This window comes from Neolamprologus brichardi, chromosome 3, assembly GCF_056152115.1.
Source record: "Neolamprologus brichardi isolate AB-2024 chromosome 3, ASM5615211v1, whole genome shotgun sequence".
Lineage (NCBI taxonomy): Eukaryota > Metazoa > Chordata > Actinopteri > Cichliformes > Cichlidae > Neolamprologus > Neolamprologus brichardi.
Genome location: NC_142106.1, coordinates 12801902 through 12822580, shown reverse-complemented (window position 1 = coordinate 12822580; position 20679 = coordinate 12801902). Strand labels below are relative to the sequence as shown.

Below are 20679 nucleotides of genomic sequence, written 5' to 3'. Positions count from 1 at the left end.
GAACCTTTTAAAAACAAGCGCGTTCATGCTCACAGGTGTACACACGGGTGCTCACAGACACAAACTACACCCTTTTTGGCTCCTACCTCAAAGCACACTGTGCGCTGTAGATTTTACGTGCTGCACAATAATATTCAATATTTAGCATTTACTGTTATATTCACATAGATTATTGCGATTATGTTGTTTATTATATTTCTCTTTTTTTTGCTTGTTTTCTTTTTTTTTTTTTCCTCAACAGGTGATCTAGGTGATTGATATATGTATTTTTTGTTTTGTTTGTCTCTGTTTTTTGCCCTTTATCACCATTCCTCTTCCCTGCTGTTTTTCTTCCCCTACCTCTCTTTCTTTCTCCCTTTTCTTCCCCCAGTATGTAGCAAGTAAAAGCAAAATAAAATAAACAATAAAAACAAAGGTGAATCAAATGAGCCCGGGATGGTCCATTTGGTAAAGTATATCCATTGGTCATCTTTGTTGGCCTTTAGACAATAATTCTTTAGACAAGAACCAAACGGGACAGGCGGGAAAAAAACCAAACAATGTAATGCGCGTGAAATTATAAGATTAAAACTAATAAAACTATTTTTAAAAAGAGACTTTTCCATTAGATTCAATTTTATACGATGGATCATGCAGAAAAAATAGAATTGGGCTGAAAGATCTCTTGCTTTAAGTTACTAGTAACCAATTACTTTTGAAAATAAGTAATCAGTAAAGCAATGGGGAAAAAAAAATAAGAGGTGGTGCCACTCAAGGTTAGTTTCAAACCAAGTTATGACTAAGACATCTCTTTCTCTAATATTAAAATTTGTTTGATGATCTACAACATGCAATTATGATAAATATGCAAAACAAATAGAAATCAGGTGACTACAGAAGACTGTGTTTAAATGATATGCATTAGAAACAGAACAAAAGACCTGGTCTTGGAAACAACTTAGGGCTAGGAAAGCTGAAGGTTCCTGAAGGATCAGACCTATGCTTCTATTTTGGTTAAATGGATGCTGGAGGTGCTTGGTGTTGACAGGTGAATTATTCTGAACCGAGTGCACTGGGTCAGGCTGAAGAGAAATGCTGCTCAACCAAGAACAATGGTTGAGCAGTATTTCCTTAAACATAAGGAAAAACTGAATGTAACGTATAAAAAGAAATCGTTTTTTTTACAAGATTGTTCTTAGATCTGGTATGAGAAACCCTAAAGCAACACCAGACATACGATTCAGTTCACCAGCAGCTACAGAGACTGGACACACCATACAGAGCGACTGTACCAGTGAGGCTGTAACGAACACCTTCTACTGCATCTTTAACTGAGGGATGCACTGAATTTAGTTCATAAAACTAGAAAAACACGACACTTTTGACTGCTATGAAATATTAAAACAATCATCATCTTAACTACAAATGTTGAGGACTGTTTTGTTACTTTTAGAGCATCTTATACACTGTTTAGCTTGATTATTTTTAATTGTTTGTCTCTGATTTTTACAGAAACAACAAATTAAGGTATGAGCACATATTTACTTACAGAGCTTTGTTGGAAGCTTTGACCACTGGCAGCAGCCTCAGAAGAGCCTCCTCTGAAGCAGAGTATTTCTTCAGGTCAAACACATCCAGATCTTTTTCTGATGACAGTAAAATAAAGACCAGAGCTGACCACTGAGCAGGAGACAGTTTATCTGTGGAGAGACTTCCTGAACTCAGGGACTGTTGGATCTCCTTCACTAGAGAACAATCATTCAGTTCATTCAGACAGTGGAGCAAATTTATGCTTTGCTCTGCAGACAGATTCTCACTGAGCTTCTCCTTGATGTACTGGACTGTTTCCTGATTGGTCTGTGAGTCACATCCTCTCTGTGTCAGCAGACCTCGAAGGAGAGTCTGATTGGTCTGCAGTGAAAGACCCAGGAGGAAGCGGAGGAACAAATCCAGGTGTCCATTTGGACTCTGTAAAGTCTTGTTCACAGCACTCTGGTAGACCGATTTTAAATTGTTAATTTTTCTAAATAATTTAAACTTCTTAGTAGTAATTTGTTGTTCTTCCAGCAAATTGAGTCCAGAGTTGATGAAGGTCAGATGGACATGAAGAGCAGCTAGAAACTCCTGAACACTCAGATGGATGAAGCAGAACACCTTGTCCTGGTACAGTCCTCTCTCCTCTTTAAAGGTCTGTATGAACACTCCTGAGTACACTGAGGCGGCTTTGATGTCGATGCCACACTCTGTAAGGTCTGATTCATAGAAGATCAGGTTTCCTTTCTGCAGCTGATCAAAAGCCAGTTTTCCCAGAGACTCAATCATCTTCCTGCTCTCTGGACTCCAGTGTGGATCTGTCTCAGCTCCTCCATCATACTTGACCTTCTTCACTTTGGCCTGAACCACCAGGAAGTGGATGTACATCTCAGTCAGGGTCTTGGGTAGCTGTCCTCCCTCTCTCGTTTTCAGCACATCCTCCAGAACTGTAGCAGTGATCCAGCTGAAGACTGGGATGTGGCACATGATGTGGACACTTCGTGATGTCTTGATGTGGGAGATGATCCTTTTGGAATACTTCTTGTCTCTGAATCTCTTCCTGAAGTACTCCTCCTTCTGTGGGTCAGTGAACCCTCTGACCTCTGTCACCATGCCAACACATGCAGGAGGGATCTGATTGGCTGCTGCAGGTCGTGTGGTTATCCAGAGGTGAGCAGAGGGAAGCAGTTTCCCCCTGATAAGGTTTGTCAGCAGCACATCCACTGAGGTGGACTTCCTAGGGTCAGTTAGGATTGTAGTTTTATGGAAGTCCAGAGGAAGTCGACACTCATCCAGACCATCAAAAATGAACAGAACCTGGAAGTCTTCAAAACTGCAGATTCCTGCTTCTTTGGTTTCAGTAAAGAAGTGATGAACAAGTTCCACCAAGCTGAACTTTACCTCTTTCAGCACATTCAGCTCTCTGAAAGTGAATGGAAATATGAACTGGATGTCCTGGTTGGCTTTTTCTTCAGCCCAGTCCAAGGTGTATTTCTGTGTTAAGACTGTTTTTCCAATGCCAGACACTCCCTTTGTCAGCACTGTTCTGATTGGTTCATCTCTTCCAGGTGAAGCTTTAAAGATGTCTTCTTGTCTGATTGTTGTTTCTGGTCTGTCTGGTTTCCTGGATGCTGTTTCAATCTGTCTGATCTCATGTTCATCATTGACCTCTGCAGTCACTCCCTCTGTGATGTAGAGCTCTGTGTAGATCTGATTCAGAAGGGTGGGGTTTCCTGCTTTAGCGATCCCCTCAAACACACACTGGAACTTCTTCTTCAGCTCAGATTTAAGTTTACGTTGACAAACTTCAGCAAGATGTTCTCAATAAATAAACAAAGAATATTACTTCATTATTTACAAATACCATATGACAACTTTTTTTGAACAAATGTTATTCATCTCTTGAGAGAGCTTAAATATTCAGAGATATCCTCTTACTGCTCTGCAGATGGTCAGCCAACTCCTCCTGCTTCATTCTCCTCAGAAAGTCCAGTGTGATCTTCACAAATGCCTCGCTGCTGCTGTTTCTCTGACTCTCTAAGCATTCGGGGTAATCTGGACTCAGAACCTTCTGGATCTTCTTCAGCTCATTCTTCACAAAAGTGATGATGTTGTCCTCCAGCAGCTAGAACAGAATACTTTATGAATGAGCCAATCAGACTGAAATCATGGAACCAAACATCAGATCCATGTTGGACACACTGACAATCCACTGGTCTATAAAGATCAGCATGGAGATGACTGTGAACAGAATAGATGTAAAAGTAGTTTTTGTACATGTACAGACCATAAATATGGAGTCCAGGTGTGTTTGATGCTGCTGGGCAGACTGACCACTGGGAAGCTCTGAGCTCTCCTGGTCCACTCTGTGGAGGAATCATGAAGAATTAGTTCAAGCCGAGGATAAAGATCCAGTAGACTTCTGCTCAAATAACTTCATCTGAATTAAGTTTGTCAAGTGAACACTCCGGATGTTATTTCATTGAAGAGTTAATCCACCCAAGCACAGGTGTGTACTGATTTACACAACACAGGTACGGTGGCTCATGACAGGCAAATTGGTGCTCAATGAACATTTAACCACCTGATCTGCATATTTGAATAATTATCCTGAGTATGCGCATTAGTATTGGACTTTGAGCTGTGTGTTGTTCCTGCTCTTCACTCTTTCTAGCAGCTTCTGTCCTGTAAAGCTTTGTCAGCTGCAATGAATCTACAACAACAGCATGATATGTTTCTGGAGTTTGAACAATCACAGATTCGACTTTGGGACTGACCTCAAACAACTTGTTGTCATGGTGATAGTCTACATATTCATTGGCTCCCAGTCAGTGTAGTTATGTGTGTACAGAGTAAGAAGATGCTTCAGACAGATGTTCCCACACACACAGCAGTAAAACATCAGACTACGTGGACAGATGAATGCTTGAAGCTTCCAAACATTTACATGGAAAAGCTTCAAATGTCTGTTTGTGTCAACAGTTCAGTGAGCAGAAGATGAACTGATCTCCCCAAGGCACAAAGTGTTCTCCATCTATAAGATACAAATGTGAAACCTTTCCTACAGAAACTGGAACAACTATAAACATTTGTGTAACTGCTGATCAATCCTACATCACCGAGGGAATCTGAGCTCAGTCCTTCACACAGAGCAGCTTCAGCTCTGGGTGTTGGTGGATTTTCAGTTGAGGAACTTCTACAATATTTCTGCTGGATTAGGATCCAGAGTTTGAGTTCGTTTAGTGCTTATAAAACTTTTTTTTTTCTTTGACCGTCCTTTAGAAGAACAACTTGTTTGCTTTGTGTCACTGTCTGACTTTCTCATGAGACTCAGTGATTCTACAAGAGGAGCAGCAGTAGGATGACTTAGAGCCCAGTAAATAACACTAAATAAAATATGAGGTCTGTGACAGTTATTAGACGTGATCTTGGAGAAATACTTTGTTTCTGCTGCTCTTACAGCCTTCTGATTGATAACAATGATCTGGTAAGATTATTCAACCAAGGCTGGGTTTTAGGTTTTAGACTCCTGGTTGTGAGAAGACCAATGGAATCAAAGATTTCCACAGGCGGGATATTTGATAACTCCTGACATCCTGGGGCCAGTGGGGACTGCTCCTCAATAGCGGCTAAGATACACACAGGCGCCATCTTAACACAACCCTATGACAGGCAGCTTGGAGCTGAGTACAAAATAAAGCGCCTTGAAGCGACTGTTGTTGCGATTGGGCGCTATATACAGTGGGGCAAAAAAGTATTTAGTCAGCCACCAATTGTGCAAGTTCCCCCACTTAAAATGATGACAGAGGTCAGTAATTTGCACCAGAGATACACTTCAACTGTGAGAGACAGAATGTGAAAAAAAAATCCATGAATTCACATGGTAGGATTTGTAAAGAATTTATTCGTAAATCAGGGTGGAAAATAAGTATTTGGTCAATAACAAAAATACAACTCAATACTTTGTAACATAACCTTTGTTGGCAATAACAGAGGTCAAACGTTTACTATAGGTCTTTACCAGGTTTGCACACACAGTAGCTGGTATTTTGGCCCATTCCTCCATGCAGATCTTCTCAAGAGCAGTGATGTTTTGGGGCTGTCGCCGAGCAACACGGACTTTCAACTCCCGCCACAGATTTTCTATGGGGTTGAGGTCTGGAGACTGGCTAGGCCACTCCAGGACTTTCAAAGGCTTCTTACGGAGCCACTCCTTTGTTGCCCGGGCGGTGTGTTTTGGATCATTGTCATGTTGGAAGACCCAGCCTCGTTTCATCTTCAAAGTTCTCACTGATGGAAGGAGGTTTTGGCTCAAAATCTCACGATACTTGGCCCCATTCATTCTGTCCTTAACACGGATCAGTCGTCCTGTCCCCTTGGCAGAAAAACAGCCCCATAGCATGATGTTTCCACCCCCATGCTTCACAGTAGGTATGGTGTTCTTGGGATGCAACTCAGTATTCTTCTTCCTCCAAACACGACGAGTTGAGTTTATACCAAAAAGTTCTACTTTGGTTTCATCTGACCACATGACATTCTCCCAATCCTCTGCTGTATCATCCATGTGCTCTCTGGCAAACTTCAGACGGGCCTGGACATGCACTGGCTTCAGCAGTGGAACACATCTGGCACTGCGGGATTTGATTCCCTGCCGTTGTAGTGTGTTACTGATGGTGACCTTTGTTACTTTGGTCCCAGCTCTCTGCAGGTCATTCACCAGGTCCCCCCGTGTGGTTCTGGGATCTTTGCTCACCGTTCTCATGATCATTTTGACCCCACGGGATGAGATCTTGCGTGGAGCCCCAGATCGAGGGAGATTATCAGTGGTCTTGTATGTCTTCCATTTTCTGATGATTGCTCCCACAGTTGATTTTTTCACACCAAGCTGCTTGCCTATTGTAGATTCACTCTTCCCAGTCTGGTGCAGGTCTACAATTCTTTTCCTGGTGTCCTTCGAAAGCTCTTTGGTCTTGGCCATGGCGGAGTTTGGAGTCTGACTGGTTGAGGCTGTGGACAGGTGTCTTTTATACAGATGATGAGGTCAAACAGGTGCCATTCATACAGGTAACGAGTGGGGGACAGAAAAGCTTCTTACAGAAGACGTTACAGGTCTGTGAGAGCCAGGGATTTTCCTTGTTTGAGGTGACCAAATACTTATTTTCCACCCTGATTTACGAATAAATTCTTTACAAATCCTACCATGTGAATTCATGGATTTTTTTTTCACATTCTGTCTCTCACGGTTGAAGTGTACCTCTGGTGCAAATTACTGACCTCTGTCATCATTTTAAGTGGGGGAACTTGCACAATCGGTGGCTGACTAAATACTTTTTTGCCCCACTGTAAATAAAATTGAATTGAATTGATGGAGGTCTCATTAACAGCAGCCAGTATGAGCCAGGCTTTAGCTGCTTAGATGTTACCCTGGGTCTCTTTGTGACCTCTCAGACTGTTTAACAGATCAGACATAAAGACATGAGAATCAGAGACCAAGTGTTACGTGCAGGCTGTGTGCAGGCAGGAGTGGTGATATGAAGGACCCAAAATGCAGACTCACGGAAGTCAAAGGTGAACTTAAATACAGCTTTAATGCTGAAGTCCAAAAAAAGTAACAAAACTGAGACTCCAAGGTAAACTTTACACAGACAGAACACACAGCAAAATAAGGGTAGATCGCGACACGGACACAGAGAATCACAGGGCTTAAATACATAGAGGGAGCAATCAGGGAATAGGTAACAGGAGGGAAACACAGCTGGGGCAAATCAGGCCTAACGAGACAAGAGGAAGCAAAACCAGATACATTAACATCAGACATGGACCTTCAAAATAAAAGAGGAAACATAACACAGACTGAACTAAAGACACAGACTCACATGCAGGCACTGCAACAAAGGGAACAAAGACATGGGACCAGGGCAGACAGACACTGACTGGACATGGGGATATAGCAACTAAGGATTACACAGAGACATAAACCATAATACATAACTCTAACGAAGAAACCAAAGAATAGAAATTATAAATAATACAATAAACTCAAAACCCTGGGTCAACGACCCAGGCATCCTAACACCAACCAGCTCTGTTCTTTAATTACAAACATGAACCCACTCAGTACAGACTTTCCCCAGAGATATGAGCATCACTGTCCTGAAACAGCAAATGACCAAGTCTAAGATTTTTATCTTTGTTTTTTCATTGTTTTCTTTTTAATGAATGTCTTGATGCATGCTCAATCATCCAGGTAAGTAAATCTCCAAAAGTTGATTCTGTTCATCTAGACGTAGCGTTTTAAGTGGGAGAAACATTTCAAGATGTCATTATGGAGGCAGATTAAACCATGGTCTCGTACGACGTTACATCTCTCTTCACTTGCATCCCAGTCACGGAAGTGTTGGAAGTACTTCGTAAAAGATTACAGGATGACCCCAACCTCAGCAACAGGACCACTCTCAGTATCGACCAAGTGTGTTTGCTTGTGGAACTGTGTCTTCATTCCACCTACTTCACATACAAGGCTCAGTTCTACAGGCAGAAACATGGGTGTGCCATGGGTTGCCCAGTTTCACCCGTCATGTCCAATTTGTACATGGAAGAAGTGGAAAAGAGGGCTTTGTTATCCTACCCTGGAACACCACCAAGTCATTGGTTCAGATATGTGGATGAAACCTGGGTGAAAATCAAATCTCAGGACGTACCAGAATTCATGGATCACATTAACTCGGTGGACCGACACATCAAATTCACCAGGGAGGATATGAAAAGTGGCAGGTTAGCCTTCTTAGACTGTGAGATTTCCATCTGTAATGGGGGACATCTAAAAGCTGACGTGTACCGTAAACCTACACATACGGATCAGTATCTAAGGTTTGACTCTCATCATCCACTGGAGCACAAACTGGGTGTCATCAGGACGCTACAACACAGAGCGAACACCACCCCCAAAGACACAGCGGCCAGGGAAGCAGAAGAACAGCACATCAAGAAGGCCCTGAGTAAATGTGGTTATCCCAGCTGGACTTTTGTCAAAGCAGGAAAGGCACCTAAAGAAAGCTCCAGCTGATCCAGCAGAGAAGGACAACCGCTGCCCAAGCAAAAACCTGTAGTGATCCCGTATCTGTCAGAAGTATCGGAGCAGTTGAGATGCATTTTTTCTAAACGCCGCGTCTCTGTGGCTTTTAAACCCCAAAACATGCTGCGCCAAAAATTGTTCCACCCCAAGGATTGTGTCCCCCGACACAAACAGAGTAACATAGTGTACGCTGTTAAGTGCCAGGAGGATTCCCAGGGTTTATGCATCGGGGAAACCAAACAACCTCTGGTGAAGCAGATGGCACAACATAGAAGAGCTACCTCGTCAGGCCAGGACTCTGCTGTCTATTTACACCTACAGGCCAGTGGACACTCTTTCAATGATGAGGATGTACACATCCTGGACAGGGAGGAACGCTGGTTTAAACGCGGGGTCAAGGAGACCATTTACGTGAAAAGGGAAAGATAATCTCTGAATCGAGGAGGGGGTCTAAGGGTACGTCTTTCGCCATCTTACAATGCTGTGATTGCAGCCATTCCCCAACCATTGATCAGTGGGCTTCGATCACTGGTTGTTGATCAATGGTCATGAGAATTTGCATATTAATGATCAAGGAACTGACCTCCCAGCCTATTGTTCCTTCAGTGGGCTGGTTTCAGTCATTATGCAAATGTACTGTTTATAAGATTGGGGAAACTTGTAGTCAGCTGAGACTGAAGAAGTCACTTGGATGAGTGACGAAACGTTTCTCCCACTGAAAACGCTACTTCCAGATGAACAGAATCCACTTTTGGTGCTTTTTAATGGATCTTAGTAAAAATCAGAGGATTTTCAGATCAAATTCATCCAGGAAAACACAAATATGTAACGGAACTCATCACAGTTTTCTGACCTCATTGGTCCAGGTTCATCACTGAAGTTTGGATTGTGACCTTTGGACCGGTCACTGATCACAGACAGACGGCTGGATCCTCCAGACGGGGACCTCTGACCTCTGCAGACAAACACGTTTTATTTAATGATAAATTCTTCAATAAAGTCATTGAAGCAGCTCTGATCACACAGACTGCAGATAATGCAGCTGCTTCCTGTCAGTAACAGTCCTCTTAGATGAGAGTACAGCTTTTTACAGGAAAACTGGACAAAACTAACTTTTGTTAGAAATTCATTTTCATTTCCTCTCAGCACACAAACCAACCCAGTCATAAAATCAACCAGAATCAACAGTATATATATATATAATATAATAATGTATAATGTTAGTGCAGAACTATTTCTGTTAACTCAGTGAGTTCAGCTCTCTGACCTCGATGGTCCAGTTTCATCACTGAAGTTTGGATTGTGACCTTTGGACCGGTCACTGGTCACAGACGGACGGCTGGATCCTGCAGACTCTGGACTGTCCTCCTCTTCCTCCAACATCATCTTCTTGTGGACTTCAGTCAGTCTGAGAGGTAAACCAAAAACACTCATTAACAGAAGTAACTGAGTTACAGTCGCTGACCTCTGACTGTAATGTAACCTAGAAACCAGGTCAATATGTCTGTAGGTTCTCAGTCATCCAGGTCATGATAATCTAAAGAGCTTGGAAATAAAAGAGACTCCTTTAAATTTCTTGAAGACGTTTCATCTGAGAAGCTTCTTCAGTTCTAAAACCAAACACTGCACAGTCCCAGATATTTAAACCCTTGAGGAAAAGAAAGAAAGAGGGTCGCTGACCCACTATTGATCATATGATTTATTACAAGATCAATAGTGGGTTTTACTGATTCTCAGTAGCTCTGCTTTGACAGTCACCACCATCATTAAGCAGAATATCAAACAACTGCATGTTGTGGGTCAAATGTTTGTGCATGTTGGATGTGTTTCCTCTTTGTTGTTATCAGTGTTGGGTCATTACTCAAAAAAGTAATTATGACACAGAACACTTTTATTAAAGGTAATGAGTACGTTACTTAATTATATCCACAAGAAAATACTTATACCCCGCATAACATTACTTTCATTTTACTGTGTAAAATGAGCTGAAGCACTGTCTCATTATGACCATTTAACAATATAAAGCTACAGCCCCACACACCAACACAGATCCTGATGAGGACACACGTGATTTTTCTGAGTATTTAGGTATGAACACAAATCAAAGATGAAACCAGCAAAAAGACACGTCAAAGTGATTCTACTGTAGAAACATGAACAGGTAGAAACCTGCAGGCTGACTGCTTATAAGTTTGTTACCTGTTCAGGTTTAGCAGCAGCTCACTTTGTCACAGTGCTGGTCTGGGGTCAGCATTTACTCAGCTTTAATGTCACTCTGGGTTCTTGGTTAGCTTAGCATTAGCATGCTGTCTGGCTAGCGTAAACGGAAACTAGGGTTGCCAACCGTCCCTTAAAAAACGGAATCGTCCCGTATTTAGAAACAAAAGTACACGTCCCGTATTGAGCTAATAAGGGACGCACTTTGTCCCGTAATACAGTGAGAATCAAAAGTAGTCTCTAAGTTTTAATGTAATTAACGCTTTGTTTGAAACCATAATTCCCAGCCCCGCTCCTGCTTTGTGACCAATGAGCTGACAGCACACTTATGACAATTCGAGTATGACAATTCAGATTACCGCTCATCTCATTGGTTGAGGAAAGGTCGCTTGCGGAGAAAATACCGGAAGACAACAGATGACCACAACAAAAGGCATGGCCAACGGGGAAACAAACGCCGACACTGCGGTGCAAGTCTCAGATGACAGTACACCTGAAGCTGGGCAAACACTGTGCGATTGGCTCGCAGGGGTTATAAGTTCGTAGGTCACGATGCAGGGTCTCACACTATACCGCCCGGTGCTCTGATGCGACCTGAGTGCTCACACCGTGCCTCCATAAAATGAAGGTTATAACAGAAAATCTGTCGCTCACTCTCCCTCTCTGTCTTTCACTCACACAGACACACACCATCATCAACTTTGCTAAATTGCTAATGAAAAACATGATCAGGCAGCTGTGATTGAGCAGCAATGTAAATCCAACTATTTTCACGGTTGTTGTGGTCATGATAATTTGGTGATGCCACATCGAAAAGGCTCGGATGAGCTTTCCAAAGTTCTACAAGTTGTGCCTCCATCGCTTGTGTCCAGATCACACGCTGCACAGCCGTGCTGCTCCGTCTTTTTCACCGACGTTTACTTGTTTGCGCGTGAGCAGTGTGAGCAGCTGCGGTGACACCCTCACGAGCGATTGATGATCGGGAGCTGGTCATGAGGTGTTAATCACTTCTCGTTACCCCGCGTATACTACACGATGCACGATGAAGGCCAAAATCGGGCCGATCACCAAATTGGTCGCACGACTCAAAAATCGGCTCAAAATGGGCCAAAAATCGCACAGTGTAAGCCCAGCATTAGACCAGCAATGTTTGTTCCTCTCAGAGAAAGAAAAAGGGCTGCAAAAGTACAGGGATGAATGGGAAAAGGAAAACACCTATACATGAAGCACGTGAAGAACATGAGGGGCGTGAAAGCTCGGGGAACCCTTAACCAATTTGTTGTCCACCAGGCCATGGCAGAAGCAGATATGGTATGTAAACATTGTTTTGTTTTGTTTTTTAAACCCTCTGGTTAAGGTTAAAATGGGCATGTGCAGTGAATATCAGCGCTATGTGGCCAGAAGTGTGATAATATAATTTATTTTGTGTAATAAACAACTGCAATGATAGATGATTACAACAAATAGATGAGTAATACATAAAAGTAATACATAGATGAATAATGATGATGAGTTATGATGCGTAATCATGGGAACAAGTGGGTTTACAAACGGGAGCAAAAGCTGAAATAATGCCTCTACTGAAGCCAATTGCACTAAATGCACTAAATGTGCACTGTTACAAGAATATTTTTCTTTTTTATTGTTTTCTATTAATTTATATAATTTTAAGTTAAGCAGGACAGAGTTCTTTTAAAGAAAGATTTACTTATATTCTCAAAAGTTAAGCATGACAGGCTTCTGTTTAAGAAAGAGACCTGTTTTATTGTGTTAATGTTGTCATTTTGAGCTAAAAATAAATGCCTAAATGATTTTTTTTGTTTCCCATGTGTTGATATCACAAAGAATACGCATCTACTTAAATCAAATTCAAGTCAAATGGTTAAAAAAATAATTTCACACACAAAAAAAGAGCTAAAAAATTCACCACACTGGGAAGGGTGAAGACAACTGGGTCGCCCGGCCCTGGCCACGAGGTGTCCCTTATTTATTTCTCAGGGAGTTGGGAACCCTAACGGAAACGTCGAAGCACTTTTGCAAATATGTGATGTCTTGATAAACCGAGCAGATATTTAAAGTTTACACAGCTACATTCACGCTTGAAAATATGTTAAAAGTTTATTTTATGACCCAAAGAGTAATATTAAAACTTAAAGCCACGCTATGAATTCTGGGATATGGTGGGCCACGAAGGACACACCCGACCTATCCATCAAATTCGGGGAAAGGAGGACGTATTTGTCGGCTGCATTCAGAGGAGTATACGAATTTGGACAGCCTTCGTCACGTTGCTGTGACATAATCGGCCTACAAATGCGGCCTCAGGAGGATGCAGCCCATGAATTTGGACAACCCCGTTGTCGCTACCCGATCCGTACCAGAAACCCGATCAGTACCACGCATGCATAAATCCTATGTCACTTCCTCTTTTTGCCAACATTGCGACAGTTAATGGGGGTGTCTGTATTCGGGTCCTCAGGAGGATGCAGCCCATGAATTTGGACATGACAAATATATTTGATAATATACACAGTTAGCGCCCAGTTAGCTCCTAGCATTTCTCGACAGCTCTGCCTCTTTTTGGACTGCCCGGGACATTTAAACAATGGATACCTCCATATACAAACAAATTCATGCTTTTCTCCTCAACATAGAGCTTCCCCCGATTGAGTAACAGCGCTGTAAAATAACAAGGATTTTTTTTTATTAATCTTCTTAAACACTTTATTTTACATGTCAACAAAAAGTTATATATCAGTATAAGTGGTTAAGAACAAAGCAGTCATCGAATAAAGAACATTAAAAGAACAGTATAGGTCAGGAATACCATAAAGCAGCATACAAGTACATAGGGCTGCCACGATTAGTCGACTATCAAAATCATTGACGACTGATTTAATAGTCGACGCGTCGTTTGAAGCTTTGTAAGATCACAAAAGCCATTGGAATAAGTAGTAGGATTTAAGAGTGTAATAACGGACTGAAACAGAAGATGGCATGTACAAGGATTGTTATTATTATTATTATTATTATTGTTTGGCTTTTTTAAAATATTTTATTTGTTCCTGAGTAAATCGGTTTGGCTGAGATTAAAGTTATAGTTTTTACACAGCTGAATAAATGTCAAGCACACAACTGATTATCAGAAGTGTGAGGTTTATTACTTTATTAAACTTCACCGAAACAATCTGTAAATTTCATTAAAATTTAACAAACTATCATCTTGTCTTTATTTTTAGTTAGCACATACCTTAAACACTTAAAGCTGAAAGCTAATGATAGTTATATAAGAGCAGATGCTGCTGGTGCAATAAGCTGTATGTTTTACGTCCAATGGATGATGATCTGATTAGTCGACTAATTGCAAAAATAATCGGTGACTAGTCAACTATCAAAATAATCGTTTGTGGCAGCCCTACAAGTACAGTAAGGTGACCTATCATATAAAAGTAATAACAAAAGAAGGCAAATACAATCTAGCTACAGCAATTGAAAAGCTGCATCAAAACTTCAAGTAAGGTGTGAGATTTATTTAAGTTACTCTTGTCTAATGAAGCCTTCCACAGCAGGACTTAATTTTTAAAGCCAACAAAGATCGGAGTAATTTTCAAGAAGCGACATTTATGAATGAAAACTTTTGCAACTATAATAAGTTGTTAATCCCAAATTCTGTTTTTTTCTGCTTATAGGCCAAATCTAATTCTTTGAAAGGTTAGAGATATTTTTAGAGGTTAACCAGTACTGAAAATCATCTGGAACTCTCACATGAATAAAAAAAAAGATGCTGTAGTTTCAATATCAGTATTGCAGAAAGTGCATGTGTTCGTATCTATATTGAATTTCTTGTGAAGATTGGATGTCATTGGATGGATATATATCATTTAAAAATTTAAAGTGATTTTCTTTTGCTTTGTGGAATTGGAAAAGAATATATTTAGTCAAAATGTCGAATTATAATCTCTAAACATATATTTTCCTTTTAGTTGAGAAGAAAAAAGTTGTTCGGTGAGAATTGTCCTTAAAAATGTATTATTGCATGCCTTTCCTTTAAATTGGCGATCATCGATTACGGTTCACAAATATAGAGGAGGTACAACAGGTAAAGGCAAGAAAAACACTGCAGCTGAGCTGTGACGTCATCACGTACGCCGCGTCCTCTGTGGACTCAGAGTGAACTCACAAAGTACAAACTATGGCTGTGTCCCAATTAAGAGACCGCACGCTTGAAGTACGCGCACTACGTACGGTGCGTACTATAAGTACGAGAAGTGCGGAAGTGAGAGGCTTGTGAAATGGGACGGTCTAGCCTTCGTCGCGCTGTTCAGGTTGCCTAGCAACCATGATACTAACTGCGAGGAACGTTACATACAGCTTTGTTTGACAGAAATGAAGGAGAAAAATGTTTTGTTGGTCATTCATTTTTGTCATGACATCGCTGTGATTAGTTGAGTATCTGAGGCTGAAACCACAGGACTGTAAAACATGATTGTTGGGCTTCATTTCTGTACTGAACAGTTATTTCATGAGTAGTTAGTAAACAACAATTAGCTAATGTTGGTCACGAGACTAAAATCATGTCACTGTGGTAGTGTAAATATAATATTGTCATATATATATATATATATATATATATATATATATATATATATATATATATATATGTATATATGGGACCACAAAGCGTGCACTGCAGCACGCTTGATATTTGGGGAAATCGACGGCGCATTTGGAGTACGCATTTGAAGTACACTTCAAATTGGGACAGTCGATTTCCCCAAATATCAAGCGTGGTCCGGTGCATGCTTCGTGGTCCCATATATCCCACAATTCATAGCGCAGCGGTGGGTGTGGATAATTTTGCCGCTAAATACGGCAGAAGGGAGTGGCCGAAAAGTGAACTGTCAAAAGTAAGTACTGAATATGACGTCACTTATTCATGTGCGAATGTTTAATAATGAAGAACAATAAAACATTGCTGTTGGCCAAAGTTATGTGACACTAGTGATGTTTGTACTTTCAGCATTAACTTGGTTTTAAAGCCTCTACTTCTAAATATACATATAGTCGACCTTAATCTTACAGAGAATCTGATGATTTTATGGATAATTAAAGTCAGTCATATATCCACAAACACAACAAGCTGAAAGTCACATATATATATATATATATATATATATATATATCATAATAATCTGACAATACTATACTATTGGCCATATTATATTTACATTACAACAGTGAGATGACTTTAGTCTCATGAACAACATTAACTAATTATTATTTACTAGCTAATCTTAAATGACTGTTCAGTACAGAAATGAAGCCCAACAATCATGTTTTACAGTCCTGTGGTTTCAGCCTCAGATACTCAACTAATCAAAGTGATGTCAGAACAAAAATGAATGACCAACAAAACAATGGACTATGTGCACGTTAGCATATGCTACTTCCGGTGCGGAAACTCCTGTGGGGACGTTTGTTTCCGGTATCCTATTCGCGCCCTGTTTACGGTCCAAAACAAGTTAAGCAAATAAATAAATAAAGCGGCGATTCACATTTCTATAGATGTCTCGGGCATTTACCCCAATATATCTGTAAATGATGTTCATCGACTTGTCGATATTTTCCCCCCACGCCTCAGGGGAAAAGAGAAAATGGATTCAAACGTTATATTTCTCAGCTGTCCGTCGTTTATCGCGGGTGTTATGTTCTAAAAATAACCAGCAATATGTGAAATCAAGTAGCCAATTTTATTTTTTGACGGTGCAAAACGTTTCGTGTACATCGTGGACATACAGCACTGCACTTCAGAGTCACACTGCTAGCGATAGATGCAGCGATTCTGTACTGTACAGGAGAGACGGAGGAGATCGTCTGCAGCGATCAGGACGCAGGACGTAAATAAGCATGCAAACTTGCACTAAAAATCTGCGAAACAGCGAGGTGAAAGGTGAACCGCGTTATAGCGAGGGACCGCTGTAATTTTGAAGGTAAGTCACAACATACCCTTCGTAAATACTAATGTATAGAAACCGTTACCAGCAATCATTAATTTTTTGTGTGGCTTTTTTTCACGGTTTGTTAACATGCTGTGTAGGTGTGTACTTGACTAGCTGATATCGACATAACGGGGAAAACACCTGGTTTGACTATTGTTCACCTGTAGTTTGAATGCTGAACATTTGCCTGTTTAAATCATAAGACCAGTCACTATACAGAGATGTGCTTCTGAATGTGGACGATGTGTCTTCTGCTGCAGTTCTGCTTGTGTTTAGTGATGTAAACAACCGATCGATCTAAACTCTTTAAACGTCAAAATTGATCATTAGATTTTTATGACACAACAGTGGTGAGTGTTCCCACCTTCTGCTCTTTGTAACTTAACGCGATCGTTCCGTTTTCGAGTTTTGGACATCAATTTTGGAGTACATCTTCGCAGTAGCGATTGACCGCAAAGTAAAGCTACCGGAAATGTACAACCCCACATCCGGTCTCAAACCAGGAAGTTAGCATTTTCTCGTGCACAGGGTCCATTTTCTCCTTCATTTCTGTCAAACAAAGCTGTATGTAACGTGTCTCGCGGTTAGTATCATGGTTGCTAGGCAACCTGAACAGCGCGACGAAGCATATACCGTCCCATTTCACACGCCTCTCACTTCCGCACTTCTCGTACTTATAGTATGCAACCGTGCAGACCCTGAAATGGGACACAGCCAGCGTGTGTACACAAAGACGAACGTAGCTTAGAATGGCGGACACACTCGTCCCCCTTGGTCCAGCTGTGAGTCCGTTACCGTGAACTATGGAGCAGCAGATTTCTGCTGTTTGTGCTGGAACGAAGCTGCACACAGCTGATGTTAGCCAGGAAAACATCACACACTGACTTTAATGGAGAGACCGGAAATAAAAACACACACAGTTTGTTGTGTGAAGAAATCAAACATCAGCTGAATAAACAGTAAAGTTCATAAAGACAAACTGTTATAGGAATAAACAAAGCAAACTTACAGTTTCTTTACACCCACCAACAACAAACGCTCAACTCCACACCTGGACACTAAACATTTGTAATGCGTCCAGCAACACTGACGCACCGACGCTTGTATCAAGCTCACAGAGTGAAACCTGTGTCGGTGCGTGCGTCGCTTTAAGAAAAGGTCACGTGATCCATACAGCTGCTGTATCGCTCATTGCCAACGCGCCAAACTGTGTTTAAAAGGTACCGCATCCGCATCTGCCAACGGAATGAGTCGCCACCAAAAAACCCACAAAATTACTCTCGCAAAGATTTAAAAAAAAATACACATCTCTCCATAACAAAATGGAGCCCGAAAGAAAACAAAATGTTTCTGCTGTGTGGGATCATTTTGATCTTTTAACTGGAAATAAGGTAATAGCTTGTCTGTCTTTGTTTCAGTGTAATCTATCAGAACACCTCCTCAGTGTTTAGGCATTACAGAGCCAAACATGAAAATGGGGAGACAAACACACCGAGAATGAACACAGGTCGGCCTATATTGACACTGAACAGCTTCATCATCATTTTTTTTTATTAGTATGTGTTTTATTATTTTGAAATCAAGCATCTAGGAAGATTGTTCTGGGCCAGGCAGTCCTGAATTTTATTATAAAGGACTGCCAACCCCTTAGTATTGTGGAGAGTGTCGGAGAGAAACATTCCAAGATCAGAGGATCCTTTAACGTACTGGGAGAATAGGAAGACATCTTATCTTCCACCTGGCTTTACAGCTTTTGTGTACCCCAGCTTTATCTGTGCCTGTGAGTTTTCCAAAGCTGGGGAAATGGTGTCAAAAAAAGGCAATAGACTGAATGCAAAAACAATGGATAAACTTATTTTTCTGGATATAAATGTATAATAAACTCTGAGTCAAATACATTTAAATAGGTAATATTACATTCACAATACTTTCATTTTATGATGATTCCATGGAAAATACAATACCTTACAGTGTACAAGTATGACTAGGTATTTGAATCAGTGGCTATGTCCCATTTCAGGGTCTGCACGCTTGAAGTACGCGCACTACTCGTACTACGTACGGTGCGTACTATAAGTACGAGAAGTGCGGAAGTGAGAGGCGTGTGAAATGGGACGGTATATGCTTCGTCGCGCTGTTCAGGTTGCCTAGCAACCATGATACTAACCGCGAGACACGTTACATACAGCTTTGTGTGACAGAAATGAAGGAGAAAAATGTTTTGTTGGTCATTCATTTTTGTCATGACATTACTTTGATTATTTGAGTATCTGAGGCTGAGACCACAGGACTGTAAAACATGATTCAAGGGCTTCATTTCTGTACTGAACAGTCATTTAAGATTAGCTAGTAAATTTTAATTTTTTAATGTTTTAATGATGGAATCCAGCTTATATCATCTTCGATGAAGATTTTTCTCCGTTTTTGTTTTATAAACATCGTCTATTGGAAAACAAATAAATAAAAAAGGAACTTTCGTGGTTTAGAAAATAAAAAATAATTAATTTCCTGTACGTGGACATGAAGCATATAGTATAGCAGTGCATATATGAGAGAGGAAAATACTGTTCAGGGAAGGGAAAAAAATAGCATGAAATGAAGTTACAAAACCCTCATAAGATTCATGTTTAGGTCCTGGTGCGAATCCACCTAATATCGTTTTAATTACTTTTAAAAGAATCCCGAAAACTATCGTGAGAAACTGAATGAAAAATTTAATTAAAATAAAAACTCATCTTAAGAAAATCGAATAATTTTGTTTACGGGGTTCTGCGACAGCTTTTAATCATGACAATAATTGTTAAGTTAGACCTAAACGAAAACCCAACAATTTACTGTCACTCCTCTAGGGCGTGGTCGGTGTCTGCGTCCTGGTGTTCTTCCTTGTATAATCAGCAATAACTTAATATTAACAGTCGTGTCTGTGATTTCAAAGGGGTCGGGAGCGTTACTTGTGAGGGACTCAGTTTAAAGCCAATAACTTCAGAATACATAATTCTAATTCTAACTTGATGATGGACTTGCGTGTAATATTTAACTTGTTCCTTGTCTTACAAGACACTCAAAGAATTTTTAGCTACACGTTTCACTTTACCCTTACATTTATACCGCAGCAGGGGCGATTTTAGCCCATTTTTTGGGGTGCTTCAGCACCCCAAAATGAATCAAAGCACCCCCAAAGATTTCTTACTTTTTTTGACAATATTTGCTGTTTGTGTGACACACTACTAAAAATATAAAAAGCATACAGTACTGTACTGGTTTGAGACATAACATTTAAACAACAAAAGTATAGATAACCCCCCCTCCCAAAATGGTTTGTTCCAGCTTGCCTCTCCCCTACGCTGACTCTAGCGCTCTTATTGCCAGAGCGATGGTGGCTGAGACGCAGCAGAGCGGAGGTGTAAGTGCCTGGCTTAAAACAGGACGTATTAGCTGCATTTAACCTTCAGTTACTCTTTATATAGTTAGGTAGGAGTAAGACCATGTTTCTTTTTAGCTGAAAAACATTACACCCGGTAATGCCCAGTGTTGAAAGCGTGTTTTCCGACAATGTTTGCTACCCTACAATCCGTCCTGCTCTGTAGTAAATTCAGCGACATTTCACCGCCTATTTATACAGCCTATTTAAAATCTAAAACTTTAAATTGTCCGCCGCCTGCTGTTGTTACCACTGTCCTGTTTGAAAGGGATACTAATTAGCTAACTGACTGAATGCCCATTAACCTTATAACTCCTGTTGTGTGTGTGTGTTTGTGTACAGAGAGACAGCCAGGTTCATAATGGATATAAGGTAAAGTTTTTTTTCAAAAAAAGGAGCCACATTCAGGTAAAAGTGTAAAATCAAATGATCCATCAATAAAGGATAATGTTGGA

General features: G+C 40.7%; 3 protein-coding genes across 3 annotated transcripts in view; 1 reads left to right on the top strand and 2 right to left on the bottom strand.

The window, feature by feature from the left end:
• Positions 1–20679, bottom strand: part of LOC148103532 (butyrophilin-like protein 2) — a 169674-nt gene that overhangs the window by 108209 nt on the left and 40786 nt on the right. The gene's annotated exons all lie outside the window — the stretch shown is intronic.
• Positions 1–20679, top strand: part of LOC148103534 (butyrophilin-like protein 2) — a 75248-nt gene that overhangs the window by 36260 nt on the left and 18309 nt on the right. The gene's annotated exons all lie outside the window — the stretch shown is intronic.
• Positions 1525–17909, bottom strand: LOC118455690 (NLR family CARD domain-containing protein 3-like). The gene is made up of 6 exons (XM_087838693.1): positions 17813–17909; positions 9855–9995; positions 9441–9542; positions 3800–3878; positions 3451–3637; positions 1525–3332 (listed from the first exon to the last, which is right to left on the bottom strand). The coding sequence occupies exons 2-6, from the start codon at positions 9971–9973 to the stop codon at positions 1525–1527; spliced, it is 2295 nt and encodes a 764-aa protein (XP_087694819.1). The 5' UTR covers positions 9974–9995; positions 17813–17909.